This window comes from Symphalangus syndactylus, chromosome 5 (assembly GCF_028878055.3).
Source record: "Symphalangus syndactylus isolate Jambi chromosome 5, NHGRI_mSymSyn1-v2.1_pri, whole genome shotgun sequence".
Taxonomy (NCBI): Eukaryota; Metazoa; Chordata; class Mammalia; order Primates; family Hylobatidae; genus Symphalangus; species Symphalangus syndactylus.
The window spans coordinates 154462794-154479510 of NC_072427.2; the positions used below are offsets into that span (position 1 = coordinate 154462794).

The 16717-nt window shown below is 47.0% G+C and overlaps 1 protein-coding gene across 5 annotated transcripts in view; it reads right to left on the bottom strand.

Moving 5' to 3' along the window:
- B4GALNT3 (beta-1,4-N-acetyl-galactosaminyltransferase 3) overlaps positions 1–570 on the bottom strand; it is a 104882-nt gene extending 104312 nt beyond the window's left edge. For all 5 annotated transcript variants that reach the window (XR_010120912.1, XM_055281194.2, XM_063639870.1 and 2 more), the window contains exon 1: positions 157–570. Coding sequence is in view for 4 of the 5 variants with exons in the window: in XM_055281194.2 (XP_055137169.2) it covers positions 157–325 (169 nt within the window). In the remaining variant the exon portion in view is untranslated. The remainder of the gene's footprint in view (positions 1–156) is intronic.
- Positions 571–16717: the final 16147 nt, after the last annotated feature.

Below are 16717 nucleotides of genomic sequence, written 5' to 3' on the forward strand. Positions count from 1 at the left end.
CAGCAATCCCCGAGTACGCGCGGGGCGACGCCGGGCACCTGAGGGAGAAACGGGTGGGGAACTGGGTCTGAGGATGGGACGAGAGGCGGGTCCCCCCAGCGCAGGAGCCGCCGTCGCCCACCTCCGCGCCCTTCGCCTCCCCTGGGCGCTACTTACTCCGGTTCAAAGGGTTCCCGCCGACCTGGGCCGACGCCACCAGTTCCAGATACAGAGTCCAGAGCCCCACGGACACCACGGCGAGCGCCAGCAGCAGCCGGAAGCGCCTCCGCAGCAGCTTCACCGGGCGCAGGAGCAGCGGGAGCCGCGCGGCCCGGGGGCTCCCCATGGCGCTGCGCCGAGGCGGCCGCCGCCAGCGCGGGCTCCGACCCCCCGAGCCGCCGCCCCCTGGCCGGGCCCCGCGCCCAGGGCGCCCCGCGTCCCGGCCCAGCGTCTCAGGGCTGCGCCGAGGCCGCCTCCCCCGGCCGCTCTCCGGCGGGGCGCGGGCTCATGCTCCGGGCGCGAGGGGTCTCCGGGCTGCGCGGGCGCCCGGCAGGTCTCTCTGGGAGCGGAGCCCGGCTCCTCCTCCGCGCGTGTGTTCCGCGCCGGGCTCTCCTCCTCCCCGCGCCTCTCCCGTCGCAGGCTCGCCGCCGCCCTCCCTCCCTGCGCGCCCGCCCTCACTCGCTGCCCAGAAGGAGGCTTTCCCGGCGCCCGCCCGCCCGCCTCTGCCCGCGCCTCCGCCAGCCCCGGATCGGGCTCCCGGCTCTGGGCGCTCCTGCTCGCGGCACCTGGCCCGCCCCCGCCCGGCCCCGACCCCGCCCCGGGCACAGGTGGGCTCCGCCCCCGAGAAGCCAGGGACGCGAAGAGGCCATTCCGGCTTCCCCAGGGGAGCGAGAGGTGGGGCCGGAGAACTGGTGCCTGGTGCCTCCGCCGACTGGGAACGGGTGGGATGAGGAGGGGGCGAGTGATGATCCGGACTCTGGGTGACCGAGGGAAACCGAGTCACCACCCAGGCGCCTGACGGTGTGGTTTTAAGCAGAAGCGAAGTAGAGGCTGGTTGATGCCCAAGGCTTTAGCCTCAGAGCCCTTTGTCGCCAACAGCAACGACCCGACTCCCTGCTTGAAGAAACCAGTAGGCGTAAAATATCACAGGAGCCACTGGACACTTAGACAGGGCTTCGTTTTCCAGTTGAGATTTGAAGACCTTTCTTCCCAGCCTGAACCACATCTCCGAGAGGCACTGGGGAGGTCATACAGCCCCCACGGGGAACCCCAGCAAGCGGTTTTTCCCAGACTGGGCTGGAATGGCTGTTTGAAGAAAGCAGGTGTTTGAGGGTTCCGAAAAATAATTTTAAAAAGAAAAGAAAGGTATTCACTCTTAGAGTTGAAAAGATCAGCAAGATAAGCCAGGCATAGTGGCTCAAGGCTGTAGTCCCAGCACTTTGAGAGGCTGAGGCGAGAGGATCTCTTGATCTCTGGAGGTCAAGGCTGCAGTGAGCCGTGACTGTGTCACTGCACTCCAGCCTGGGCAACACAGCAAGACCCTGTCTCAAAAAAAAAAAAAAAAACGGTATTCCAGGCAGGTAAAGCATTATTATCTGATTTAAATTAGATAAAGTATCAAGGGGCAGAATGAACTGCCCAAGGTCATTCAGCAGGTTATACTGCAGTTTTCTTTTCCGTTGTCTCTTCTGGGAAAAATGGTCAGGAGACTACGGGAAAAGTGAAGGATCAAAGTGTTCCTGGACATTTTAAGATGAAATCAATATCACACAAGTACTGTTCCAAGACAGAGGTTCTCACAGAATTGAGAGCTATGTTTCCCTTCTCTCTGTTCTCACCTCAGTTGGATATTCAATAGTTTCTACAGGACTTTTCCTAATTAGCCTCCCCAACTCCAAGCTTCCCATCGCATCCTCTCCACTACCACCAGATGGTCTTCATAAAAAGCCAGGCATGGTGACACGCACCTGCAGTCCTAACTTACTCGGGAGGCTGAGGCAAAAGGAGTATAAGGTTGTAGTGAGCCACAATCATGCCACTGCACTCCAGCCTGGGTGACAGAGCAAGACCTTGTCTCAAAAAAAAAAAAAAAAAAAAAAAACTCGTATGTATTCACACACCTGCTCAAAAATATTTAATGGCTTCCAATGCTTATTGATTAAGATGCACACTGTAAATCCAGAATTCAAGGCCTTCCAGAACCTTTTTCAACTTTATGTGACCACATGAAACCTGCTCCAGCTAAAACGAGTTTCTTCACTGCCCTCCAACACATTTTCTTTTCTAGTTGGTCAACTTGTACCCTTTATCCAAGGTCCATTCCAGATTCTATAAAGCTTTCTGAGACCAGCCAAGTCCTAAGCAACTCCTTCCTTTTTGGAGCTTTAGTAGAACTTGCCATCTGTCTCACCATCTGATATGTTGGAACTTACTTGGAGTGTGTGAATCTTGTTTTCCCAACCTCACTGTAAGGCTTCAAAAATGGGAGCTACATTTCCAGTGGGTGGTACAATGTCCACTTAGCACTTAGGAAGGTTTGAGGATGGGGGTAGCACTTTGAGCAAACATCTTCCAGAACTTTCACTGTAGTTCTTTAGCAAAGGGTGAATCCAAAGGACAATTCTCTAATTGCAGCCCCTGGGAAAGGTCTCTGTGAAGTTCCAAAGCCATGGATTCCTGTACTTCTCATGTTATTCTTTCTTTCCACAAGTCCAAGATAGGAGCAGCCAGTGTGTGCACAGCCTGTGCAAGCTTGGCTGAGTCAAGTGGGAAGTGACCGGGCCCTGTAAATAGAGTCCCTGTCTCATTAAGGGCAACCCAACTGGATGTTAGGCTGAGTCACTTTTAACACTTTGCCATGGAAACAGGTGGCAGCCTTGCCACAATTCCCTCCTCAAGACTGAGAAAGCTCATGCAATCACTTGGGTCAACCAAATGCTTGAAGCATCTATTATGTAGGAACTGGGAGAGATCTAAAACAGGAAGCATGCTGTTTAGTTGAGGAAAAAAGATAGTCCACAGGAAAAGAAATCTGACAGTTTAAAGGCCAAATTTATGGTCCAAACGTGAATCCCAAAGAAATTTAGAAGAGGAAGGAGATCACCCTGTACCTCTTGGTTTTTTGTCCTCCTCTTATTTCTACTTTGTTTTTATAACTTGAGCAGATCATTACTTTTCCAGCTTACGGTGAGAGGGTGCCAGGAGTTGAAGAGAAAAGAGGCCAGGACATTCTTGTGGCTCTCCTCTCTCCCTCTTCTGTTCCCTTCTCTTCTGTGGGTGATGCCTTGGCGCTGAGATATCCCTCACATTCAGACCCTGCTTTCTCCACATCCCTTTTTGACTCCTGGTGATGTCACAGCAGGGGAAGATCTGAATTTTGAGACCCAAATTTCCCAATTAGCTGAGCTCCAGAACTAAGTATATGGATTGAGGTATCATGGTGGCAAATTTTGGTAGCATAATATATTGTCACAAATGTCCATTCATTGTCAGTGTCAATTTATCTGGCTACTCACCAGTTCTTCTGATGGTTTTCACTGTCCTTTCACCCTCCCACTTCAGCTGCAGCACCTGACGCAGAATAACCCAGGGTCACATTGTACAAATTACACCCAAAAGGAAAAATAATCTCCACCATACACCTGCAATAATGGTAGAACGGCCTGGTCTTTGACCAGAATATCAGAGGCAGGGCAGGTCGAATCATAAAGTTTCCCAAATTACAGAGGCATTGTAAGAGAAGTTGACCAAAGTTTTCTAAAATGGGCCAAGGTTAGCACAGGGACCAGAAAATTCTGGATTGTGGAGAATTCAGAAGGGAAGAGTGTTTAGTGACATACCTATAGGTATGGTCTGTTGTATGCAGACCAAGTCTTATTCTACTCTATAGGGATGTCAAAATATACTAAGTAACTCCAGTGACCCCTGTGCCACCCATCCTTTTTCCTAAAACCTGACACCTACATTATAAGGTAGCAACTTTGAGCTTAGAGAGCATTTTTACATCTATATTCCATGTGTTTTGTTTCTCACAACCATATGAGAACAACAGGGGAGGTAGCCTCCTCTAATTACAAATAAGCTTTGCAAGCCTCAGTTTCTTCACATGACCAATAAGTGATAGAATCAGAACCGGAACCAGATCTTTAGCCTGCTGGTCCTCTTTCCATTGTACCCAGAGACTTCTTCCTTCTCCAGTCTGACCTTCCATATCTATATCCATATCTGTATCTATCTATATCTATATCTGTATCTATCTTATCCCTGTCTATATATACCTGTATGTTTGTTGGGCAGACTGTGTTCCATTCTTTGAAAGAAAAGAACAGTGCTGGAGATATCCACACAGACATGCTCCCCAAGTGCCAGGGTCATTTTGGCAAGCATTTGTTTTATCTCTTTCAACTCATGCAAATCACGTATCCTGGAAACTGTCCTTTCACTGATTCCATTTCATAGATAAAGAAATGGGCTCGGAGATGTTAAATAACTCGCTCAAGGTCACGTACATGACCCATCTCTTAGGACTCAAACTCAGGCTTTCTAACTTCAGATCCAGTGCTTTTTTTCCTTTGCACATGTTCCTCCCCTGGAAGTTCCCCTGCAGAAGTATATTCACTCTGGAAACTCTGAGCTCACCTTCAGCACATCCATAACTCACTCAGCCACATGATAATTCTTCTCATCCACCGCCCCCCACCGCCCTCACCAATGCTGCCTGCTCTGCTCTTTACAGAAGAGATCCTTTTTCCTAGCCCTCTTTCCATGAGTCCATCTTTTACAAATCTTTCTGCATGGTTTGCTACTATGGAGGCCAATCCCAGAAACGGATGGATGCTTCCCCACTGAATGCTTCTTATTAGCCTCTTCTCTTGCTTTTCCAAAAAGTTGGGCTCTTCTGTTTGGTTGATGGAAAGAATGGTATGAGCTCTGGCAAGATCTCAAGCCTCAGTTTCTCCATCTGTGGTCCTAAGTAATTTTACAAACTGGGCTGGGAAACACATGAATATCCCTATAGAATCATCCCTATAGAAGAACATGTTCAAGATTGCATGGTAAAGTGTCAAAGGAATCAGAAGAAAGGAGTTAAAGAAAAGATGAAAAGAGGGCGTAGATGTTATGCTGAGGGTCAAAATAAAGCTCATCAGCTGGGAAAAATCCCAGGGAATTCACATACTTCATCTCACTCTCAAGCAGTGAGTTGTTGATACAGTCCTCAGCAGACGGTGAGAGGTGACCCAAACCAGAACTATGTGCTTTGAAGTTCTAAGTTTGGCATCTATTGCTGGGCTTTGCTTCCTCTTCCAATCTGCATTATGAATATCTCCAAATTATTCCAACGTCTCTTTCTGCCTTCCTCCTTCAGGGAGAAGGACTCCCCGGCAAGTCAAGAGACAATCATCCAGGTCAAACAAATTATCTTTGACTTGTTCAGGCTTTTCAGCTGAGCAGTACCAATTATTTCCTACCACTCAGGTTTTCTTTGTTGCTGGCAAACCCGGAGGGAGATAGTGTGAACAGTGCTCTTGGTTGCTCATTAGTTGGTGCTGAGACCATCTACCTGAGCCTCCCCAAAGCTCTACCTCCTGTCTGTCTGACCACTAAACCCCACTAGAAAGACATTCTCTCACCCTTCTCTAGAAAGGCACTCTTCTGTCTGTACTCTGCAGTCTTCTGCTACAGATACTAGTGAGAGGATGTGTAGCTGAAGCTAAGGCATAATGACCCACAGCTCTGAGTAGCTTCTTCTCCACTCCCAAATCATGGCACATGTTTGATGTCTGGAAGCTGTGTGGCTCACCATGGTGCCAGCGTAGTGTCATCCCTCTGAGTGAAGTCTTAGTGCTTCCTTCTCTTCTCCCAAGGACACATCCCACAAGCTTGGTCCCTACAAGTTTGAGCACACACAGATGTTTATTTGAGCATACGCAGATGTGTGTCTCAGCATTTTCAGAACAGGGCATAGGTCCCTAGGACTCTGAGTGAAGCTGGATTTCCTACTGCTATTCTTGCTCTTTCATCCTGAAGAAAAAAACTCATATGCACCCTTCACTCCTGACTTCACAGTTTCTCCAACCCCTAATAGGGCTTCTAAATGACCACATCTTTTCTGCATTTGATAATCTGTACTCCTTCTATAGGCTTCAGCCCAGAAGCCATTTAATAAATACTCTGTAGTAATCGAGAATGTCCTTACTCCCCATTCGTATGAGGTTCTGTCAACTTGAAAGCCCACTCATTTAAGGAGGCTTCCCCTACGAAAACAGAAATGGTCATGCCGGGCACCGTGGCTCACGCCTGTAATCCCAGCACTTTGGGAGGCCAAGGCGGGCGGATCACGAGGTCAGGAGTTCAAGACCAGCCTGACCAACATGGTGAAACCCTGTCTCTACTAAAAATACAAAAATTAGGCCGGGCACGGTGGCTCATGCCTGTAATCCCAGCACTTTGGGAGGCCGAGGCGGGCGGATCACGAGGTCCGGAGATCGAGACCATCCTGGCTAACACGGTGAAACCCTGTCCCTACTAAAAATACAAAAAATTAGCCGGATTAGCTGGGCACGGTGGCGGGTGCCTGTAATCCCAGCTACTCGTGAGGCTGAGGCAGGAGAATGGCGTGAACCCGGGAGGCGGAGCTTGCAGACAGCCGAGATCGCGCCACTGCACTCTAGCCTGGGCGACAGAGTGAGACTCCGTCTCAAAAAAAAAAAAAAAAAAAAATTAGCCGGGTGTGGTGCCAGGTGCCTGTTATCCCAGCTACTCGGGAGGCTGAGGCAGGAGAATCCCTTGAACCCAGGAGGCGGAGGCTGCAGTGAACCAAGATCGCACCACTGCACTCTAGCCTGGGCCACAGAGCGAGACTCTGACTCAAAAAGAAAAAGAAAACAGAAATGGGGCGTGGATGTTCTTCCCTTGCCTTGCACACGGTTGAATCCACAGCGGGGAGCGCCGTAGGCATCCCGGCTGAGTGGAGCACACGGCCCGTATTACCTACCTCACAGCTTGGCTCGGGAAGAACAATGGTCCTAAAGCCCGGTACGTGTGCAGAGTGCCCCAAAACAGCTCAAGTGCTCAAGCCCCAGACAGACGCCCTGAAAAACTTCTTTGTCTCAGTTCATAGGTCCAGGCCTATAAACTCTGCTGCGAGAACCCCAGCCCTGCCACTTAACACTCAATCACTGTGGCATCTCAGCAGCGTCTCAGTTTCCAGACGGGGATGCTGGCGCTGATGACAGGCAGAGCTGTGGGTTTCAGGTTTCTCAGCCATGTTATCTAAGGACCGGCTGCTTGGGATTTGATCAGGGCTGGTTCGAGAGAGACGCAGACGCCGTCTTTTCCCCAGAACAGACTCCTCTTTGAGCTCTGCCGCCACCCGGACTGGGGATGGAAGAAAGAAAACAAAAATCCCCACTGTATGTGGTTTTCTGGAATTTAACTCGGCCCTGGAGAGGAAAGAGCAACGTTGCTGCTCCACCGCAGCGCCCCCTGCAGGCGGCAAACCCCATTAACGCTGAGCTGGGCCAAGACTGGGAAGGGGTTAGGGTGAGAACAAAAATAACTTCTGACCCTCTCAGCAGTAGTGGAGGCTCCCATCTCATTCCTAGGTAAAAACTCCGAGTGAAGGAGTCTGATTTAAAGTCAGTTTGGTCGCCGGGCACGGTGGCTCACGCCTGTAATCCCAGCACTTTGGGAGGCTGACCCCAGGAGTTTCAGACCAGCCTGGGCAACATAGCGAGACCCCATCTCTACAGAAAATAAAAAATAAAGTCAGTTTGCAAGAACTGATTGAAACAGAACATCCTCACTGGCTAAGCTATAAAGAAAGAAGATGAACCCAGGTTAGTGATTTGGGACAAGGACAGTTGGTGAAACTGCATAGCATGAGGTGAGGTGTTCTGTTTTGTTTTCCTATTCTGTCATAGATTTGCCACCTACATGGTGTGTGGGTGGTGGAGGGTGGTCAAGACATGTGTATTTGTTTTGTTTTGTTTTGTTATGTGTTATTTTTTTTTTTTTTTTTTTGGAGACGGAGTCTCGCTCTGTCACCCAGGCTGGAGTGCAGTGGCGCAGTCTCGGCTCACTGCAAGCTCCGCCTCCCGGGTTCACGCCATTCTCCTGTCTCAGCCTCTCCGAGTAGCTGGGACTACAGGCGCCCGCCACCACGCCCGGCTAATTTTTTTGTATTTTTAGTAGAGACGGGGTTTCACCGTGGTCTCGATCTCCTGACCTTGTGATCCGCCCGCCTCGGCCTCCCAAAGTGCTGGGATTACAAGCGTGAGCCACCGCGCCCGGCCCTGTTTTTTAAATCTGTCATCCAGGCTGGAGTGCAGTGGCACAATCTATGGCTCATTCCAGCCTCAACCTCCTGGGCTCAAGCATTCTTCCCACCTCAGCCTCCTGAGTGGCTGGGGCTGAAAGCATGTACCACCATGCCTGGCTATTTTTTTTTCTTTTTTTTTTTCGAGACAGGTCCTGCTCTGTCACCCAGGCTGGGGTGCAGTGGTGCACCCTCTGCAACCTCTGCCTTCCGGGTTCAAGCAATTCTCGTGCCTCAGCCTCCCAAATAGCTGGGACTACAGGTGTGCGTCACCACACCTGGCTAATTTTTGTTTTTTTAGTAGAAACAGGGTTTTGCCATGTTGGCCAGGTTGTTCTCAAACTTCTGGCCTCAAGTGATCTGCCCACCTTGGCCTCCCAAAGTGCTGGAATTATAGATGTGAGCCACGATGCCCAGCCCTTGGCTAAATTTTTTAACTTTAATTTTTTGTAGAGATGGGCTATGTTGCCCAAGCTGGTTTCAAACTCCTGGGCTCAAGCAATTCTCCCACGTCAGCCTCCCAAAGTGCTAGGATTACAGGCATAAGCCACTGTACCCCACCAAGGCAGAAGAATCTTTTAGAAGCTCCAGGCCACTGAACTTATGCCTGTAATCCCAACACTTTAGGAGGCTGAGATGGGATGATTGCTTGAGCCCAGAAGGTGGAGTCTGCAATGAGCAGTGATCCGCACTGCATTCTAGCCTGGGTGACGGAGTGAGACCCTACATCTAAAATTAAATACATAACAAATATTCTTCTGCCTTGATGAGGATTCTGCTCTTCAGCCAGGCATCTTACCCTCAAAAAAGGGCTGTCAGAGAAGGCCAGTGGGAGATGTGCGTGGTAAAGCCTTCCATTGTGTCATCCCATGTGTTATCCAGGTGTTTATAGGAGACGTTTCACACTCTGAATTTTCCTTCAGTGAATTTTGAAAGTGGCCTCAAAGACTTCACATCAGTCTCTGAATTATTTTTTAAATCTAGGTCAGATGTCCTTTGCTCCACATTTTCAGATCCCAGTGTTATCTCAGCTTTCTAGGCTGAATACATTGCTTTCAGGAAGGTTTTCCCTTAAATGCCATACTATTCCAAGGGAGGTTTCTCCAGCCTTTAAAGACCTGTAGAAAAGGAAACCCCACAGCACTCTCACCATAGGGGAGAGTCATAGGTGGCATCACAGAGAGGAATGCCAACACCTCAGGAGACGATGTGGGTGCCTTGTGAAGAGAGCCTGGGTCAGAACTCCTGGAAACACTAACACTGGTGGGACAAGCAGCAGCAGAATCAGAGACCAGGAGCAGGCAAGTGCACCAGGTGCAGAAGTCAGACTAGCACAGAGACCGAGGACGCAGGGAGAGCCAGAGGCAGTGCCAGTGCATGCGTGGGCAGGCAGCAGGCTCATGATCAGCGCTTAGGAGGCAAGGGCAGGAGACCGGGTGGGAAGCACCCCGATAGGAGAGGGGTGAGGGGAGTTGGAGGGTGGCTTAGTCCGACTGACTCAAGGTGAAATATAGAATCCGACCTGGTGCCATGCCTCACACCTGTAATCCTGGCACTTTGGAAGGTTGAGGCAGGAAGATCACTTGAGGCCAAGAGTTTGAGACCAGCCTGGTCAATATAGCGAGACTCCATCTCTGTGTAAAATTTTAAAATAAAGAAATAAAAGTGGAGAGGAAGAAATACTGACTCTCAAAGATGAGGACAAAGTAGTCAGGCTTCGGGAAATGAGCAGAGAATACGTAGAGAAAGAAGAGTTTCCTAAGGTCATTTTTTGGGGGAAAGAGTTCATTGCTTTGACATGAAACAAGCAAGAGAACCTGTTTGCACACAGAGAACACACCTATTTTCCACAGAAGCTTATCAGGTGCTGGCCCAGCCTGGGGAGTGACACAAGAAATAAGGCTAGGGTAAGGAACCACCTCTCTAAGTAGAAAGAAAAACCCAGGCACACCGGTTCAATCTGCACTGATTACTGAGCTTTGGGCCAAATGAAATCTTACAAAAATGTGCATGACAATACTACTTAGGCTCATTCCTATTCGGGATCCCTCTACTTAATATTTAATTATCCAAGGCAAGCTTGCCAATTAAGAGGCTCTAGAAGAGTCAACAGAAGCAGTATTGAAATTGTTCATGTAAAATCAGCACTGCTGTTGTTAAATGCTGTTGTGAGCCAAAAGGGGAGGAAGATGTCACAAGTCAACACAAGGCTAATCACAAACATTGTGGTCCAATCTAGAATTACCAGGACTCACTAGCTTCAGACTAGTCAAAAAGTAGTCAATGATTGGGGATAAACTGGGCAAAATGTGCATAAAATCACTGTATTATTTCTTAGAACTGCATGTGAATCTACAGTTATCTAAAAAATAGAAAGATGAGCTGAATCATCAAGGAGAATAAAATAAATATTTGTCAAAATGGAAAAAAAAAGTATTTAGCAGACCAACTCAAGATGCATCTATTATAATGACATATATGACATATATGTATATATGAGTCTATTCTGTTCATGTGTCAACAACATAATTTATTTAATTAATTTATTATTTGTATATTTTATATTTTATTTTTTTTTTGAGATGGGATTTCACTCTGTAGCCCTGGCTAGAGTGCAGTAGCCTGATCATAGCTCACTGCAGTCTCGACCTCCCAGGCTCAAGCGATCCCCCAGCCTCAGCCTCCCAAGTAGCTGGGGCTATAGGCGTACACCACCACACCCAGCTAATTTTTTCTATTTTTTGTAGAGATGGAGTCCCACTATGTTCCTAGGCTGATCTCAAACTCCTGGCCTCAAATGATCCTCCTGCCGTGACCTCCCAAAATGCTGGAATTACAGGCATGAGCCACTGTGCCAGCCTTAATTTTTTAAAAAAATAGAGTGGCTGGCTCAGTTTGAAAAAAAGAGGTCATGCAGCTGAAGAGGCAAAGAGAAAGAGAGCTAATATCTTCAAACAAAAGCAATCATAGCTGCCACTTGGAGGTTGAGCTCCCAGAAGGCTGTTCTGGCGAGGATGGTGGGTTTCTCCGTGACAATCTGACTCCACAGTCACCTACATAGGCACCTGCATTCACTTCAGATGTGAATATTCTCATCTAGTAGTTTCCCCCAAGAAGGGCATCATCTCCACACTGAGGGATTTCCTACCCACAATAACACAGGTGCGCTGTGATATCATCATAAATGTGAGGCAGTTAAGTAATTAATCTCCAGAAGTCTAGGTTGTGTTCACAGTTGCTTTTTGTACAGCTAATTTGAAGATAAGCTACCAACTAGTCCAGGAGTGGAATATTTCACAGCTTAAGCTCATAAAGCAATGTTTCCACATAGAGATTTAAAGCCCCCTTTCAAAATGTTTTCTTTGCAAGGCCTCCCTTCACTTTGCAGCCAAACCCTCCTTCCAGCTCTATCTCTTCACCTGCCTTTTTTTCTGCTGGTCTGCCTGTTCTAGATCTTTTTTGGCTCTGTGCCCTTACCTACTTAGGAAGTTAGAAGGGCAGATGAAGCAGACTCTGACGTGCTGCGATTCTAGACATCTTCTCCCTGGCAGGCAGTTCAACTCAATAAATCCTTCATCCAGACCTACTCCTAACAACTCTATCACTTGTCTCTTGTCAGCTCCCTCCAATCTTTCCAACATTCACTCTTCTCCTCAAGCTCCCCATCACATCAATGCCCTATCTCACTTTCAGTGGAGGGTTTAACTTCATTTCCTCTGTGAAAACAGGGTAGTTACCCCTTTAGAGTTATTATACCAACTCATCTGCTCTTACTGCACCCATCAGTACCAGCACTCATTCTCCCCAGCATCTTACTTAGCAACACCTCTCACTCTTCTGTCTTCAGTTCCTTCCTCTGGCTTTTCCCTTTCAGTCTATGAATATGGTAAAGTCTTCCCCAGCCTAAAACTACCAAAACTCCTCTCCTTGGCTTTATCAACTTTGAAGCTATTTCCCATTTTCCTTCTGGCCTCATCCCTCAACCTAATATAAGCCAACTTCCATCTCTATTTCACTGAAGTTGCTTTAAACTCACCTGCTGCTAAATCCCCAAACCTAAATTCTAATCTACGTGGTTCTTCTAGAGCATTTGACAATGCTCCCAACCACTGGCTTCTTGAAGTTCTCATTCCCTGAGTTTCCAGAACACTATGTTCTTGTTATTCAGACCATTCCTTTCTTACTGGCTACCCCTCCTCTTACTGTTAAGGTTTCCCCTCTGGCCGGGCGCAGTGGCTCACGCCTGTAATCCCAGCACTTTGGGAGGCTGAGGCGGGCGAATCATGAGGTCAGGAGATCGAGACCATCCTGGCTAACATGGTGAAACCCCGCCTCTACTAAAAATACAACAAAATTAGCTGGGCGTGGTCGCCGGCGCCTGTAGTCCCAGCTACTCGGGAGGCTGAGGCAGGAGAATGGCGTGAACCCAGGAGGTGGAGCTTGCAGTGAGCCGAGATCGCGCCACTGCACTCCAGCCCGATGACAGAGCAAGACTCCGTCTCAAAAAAAAAAAAAAAGGTTTCCCCTCTTTGACCCTCTTCTCTTCTTTTTCTGTATGTTTTTCATCTCGGATCTCATCCACATCCAATTACCTTTTATATGTTAATAATTCCAAGTCTTTAATACAACTTATCTTCCAGATCTCTATTTCCAAATTTACTAGAAACAGGCTGCTTCTCCTGTACATTGAAGCTCACTTAATGGTGTCACTGGACACGTGGTACCTCAAGCCAGAAACTTCGAAGTTAGAGAATTATCCTTTTTTTTTTTTTCCTTTGAGATACGGTCTCACTCTGTTGCCCAGGCTGAAGTACAGTGGCACTGTCATAACTCACTGCAGCCTCAAAGTCCTGGACTCAAGCAATCTTGCCTTCTTAGCCTCCTGAGTAGCTAGGACTACAGGTACAAGCCATTGTGCCTGCCTAATTTTGTTGTTGTTGAAACGGGGTCTCACTATGTTAGCCAGGTTGGTCTCAAACTCCTGGACTCAAGAGATCTTCCCACCTCCTTAACTCTTCACTAACTCTCACATCTCATCCATCACAAAGATAGGATGACCATTCTACTCCTAAATGATTCTCAAATCTGTCCCTTCCTCTTTATTCTCAATGTCTCCCTTTAGCTTAGACCCTGAATTTCTCTTCTGGATGAGGACAGCAGCCATCTTTTTCCTTCTGTTCCTAGATGTAGTGAGTGATGATAGTGCAATCTGCTTTGTTGCAAATATTACAGTAAGTCTTAGTAGCCCAACTAACGTGGTGTGGGCGGAGAGGCAGCGAGAATCATAAGACTGGACCAAAAATAACATAGCCAGAGGCTATTTTATTTTGGGAAAAATCACATAAGTTTCATGGATAAAAAGGTGATTTATTACCAAGTTACTCATATATATGGTTAAAAGAAAGTTTAAAATGCAAAGGAAATGACAATGATGGCGCTTTTCAAAGATCTTTGGCGCTATCCTTTGATTTGTTCCTGCAGATACTGCAATAAATCCTAGTATTAAGTGATTGTGCCTTAGCTTGATCTGAAGTACAAAGATTTACCAGGAAATAAATATTTCACATATTTATTATTTCATGGTAGTTCTTACCCCGCCCACCCCACTTTTTTTGAGACAGGGTGTTGCTTTGTAGCGGAGGTGCAAACACGGCTCACTGCAGCCTCAACCTCCCAGGTTCAAGTGATCCTCCTGCCTCAGCCTCCCAAGTAGCTGGGATTATAGGTGTGCACCACCATGCCCAGCTAACTTTTGTATTTTTTGTAGATGGGTTTTTGCCATGTTGCCCAGGCTGGTGTGGAACTCCTGGGCTCTAGCAAGCCCCTCAGCCTCCCAAAGTGCTGAGACTACTAGATTACTGGTGTGAGCCACCACACCCGGCCCCCTTGCCCCTAATTTTTAAGAAATGAGTTTGCATTTCAAATTATTTTTCATGCATGACTTCATATCACAAAATATTTGTTTTTCTCCAGTTTTAAGTAAACCCAAACATTTTCAATTGATTCAAAGGGTCTTGGAATAGTCAACAGGTTCGCATAATTGTATTAAATGAAATTTCATGCCATTTATGTTTTGTATTACATAACTCTGTCTCCTGTACTTGCATTTCCCCAAACATTCTGTTCTTCCTTGCCTTCATACATGTTGTCCCTCTGCCTACAAGGTCCCGCTTCTTGTCTGTCTCCAAATTGACTTTTGAGGATCATTTCACATGCATCTCCTGCAAGTCACCTTCTCTGTTGCTTTCTATCCTGTACATCCATAGAGATGCACTTCATTACTGAGTTTCTTCTATGTTTATCTTCCCCACCAACCTTCGGAGCACAAGTGTTTTAGTGTTCTCTGTAAACTTAAGATCTAGCATAATTTCTAGAACATAAAAAGCACTTAAGGGGCCAGGTGCAGTGGGATGCTTGTAATCCCAGTGTTTTGGTAGGATGAGGCTAGGAGCTCGACACCAGCCTTGGAACATAGTGAGACTCTATCTGTACAATTTTTTTTTTTTAATTAACTGATTGTAGCGGCATGCCCCTGTAGTCCTAACTACTTGGGAAGCTGAAGGGGGAGAACTGCTTGAGCCCAGGAGTTCAAAGTGGCAGTGGGTTTTGATTGCACCACTGCCTTCTAGCCTGAGCAACAGAGCAAGAGACTGTTTCTTAAAAAACAAAACAAACAGCACTTAAGAAATAAATTGCTGAATGAAGAAATGAATGGTATTAAATACATCATGGAATCTGATCAGCAATGGTGAGCGGTTGGTAAGTCAATTGACGCCAAAATACAGATAATAGCTAATTGTAACTGAATGCCTACTACATGCTAGGCACCAGACTAAGTCGTTTCTTTTTTTTTATTATTATTATACTTTAGGTTTTAGGGTACATGTGCACAATGTGCAGGTTTGTTACATATGTATCCATGTGCCGTGTTGGTTTGCTGCACCCATTAACTCGTCATTTAGCATTAGGTATATCTCCTAATGCTGTCCCTCCCCCCTCCCCCCACCCCACAACAGTCCCCGGAGTGTGATATTCCGCTTCCTGTGTCCATGAGTTCTCATTGTTCAATTCCCACCTATGAGTGAGAACATGTGGTGTTTGGTTTTTTGTCCTTGCGATAGTTTACTGAGAATGATATTTTCCAGTTTCATCCATGTCCCTACAAAGGACATGAACTCATCATTTTTTATGGCTGCATAGTATTCCGTGGTGTATATGTGCCACATTTTCAGACTAAGTCATTTCATGGAGGTTTTTTTTTTTTAATTGATATAGGCTGGGTGCGGTGGCTCACACCTGTAATCCCAGCACTTTGGGAGGCTGGGGCGGGAGGATTGCTTGAGCCCAGGAGTTCAAGACCAGCTTGGGCAACATGGCAAATCCCTGTCTCTACAAAAAAATACAAAAGTTAGCTGAGCATGGTGGCACATACCTGTAGTCCCAGCTACTCAGGGGGCTGAGGTTGGAGGATCGCTTAAGCCCAGGAGGTTGAGGCTGCAGTGAGCCAAGGTTGTGCCACTGCACTCCAGACTGGGTGACAGTGAGACCCTGTCTCAAAAAAAAAAAAAAATTGATATATAACCCACATACCATAAAATTCACCTTTTTAAAGCATTCAATTCAGTGGTTTTTAAAGTACATTCACAGTTTGGCAAAAGAAACCTTGTACCCATTAGCAGTCACTCCTTATTCCCCCCTTCTCAGCCCTTGGCAACCAGTAATTTACTTTCCATATGGATTTGCCTATTCTGGACGTTTCATGTGTATGGGAATCGTACAATATGTGGCCTTCTGTTTCTGCCTTCTTAGCAAAACGTTGCAAGGCTCCCCCTTGCAGTAGCATGTATCACTACATCATTCCTTTCCATGGCTGCTAATATTCCATCATATGGATATACCGCATTCTGTTTATCCATTCACCAGCTCACGGACATCTGGATGGTTTCCACTTTCGGTCTATTATTAATAATACTGCTATGAACATCTATGCACAAGATTTTGTGGGGGTGTATATTGTTATTTATCTTGGATATATACTTAAGGAGTGGAATTGCTGGGTCATATGGTAACTCTAAACTTTCCGAGGAACTGCCAGACTGTTTTTTGAAGGGGAAGCACCGTTTGACATTCTCATTATGTGTTAGTTTCCATCGCATTAGTTTCCATTTCCTTGATGATGCTGAGCATCTTTCCACGTCCTTATTGGCCATTTGTGTAACTTTTTTGGAGAGATGTCCATGCAGATCCCTGGCCCATTTTTGAATTGGGTGTTGTTTTTTTTTTAAAATTCAGTTGTAAGAGCTCTTTATATACTCTGGATACTAGATTTTCTCTTTCTTAATCCTCACAATCACCCTGCTGAAACACGTAGTTTTTTGTCTCTTTTACAGGCGAAGAGACAGAGCCTGGAGAATTTTAGTA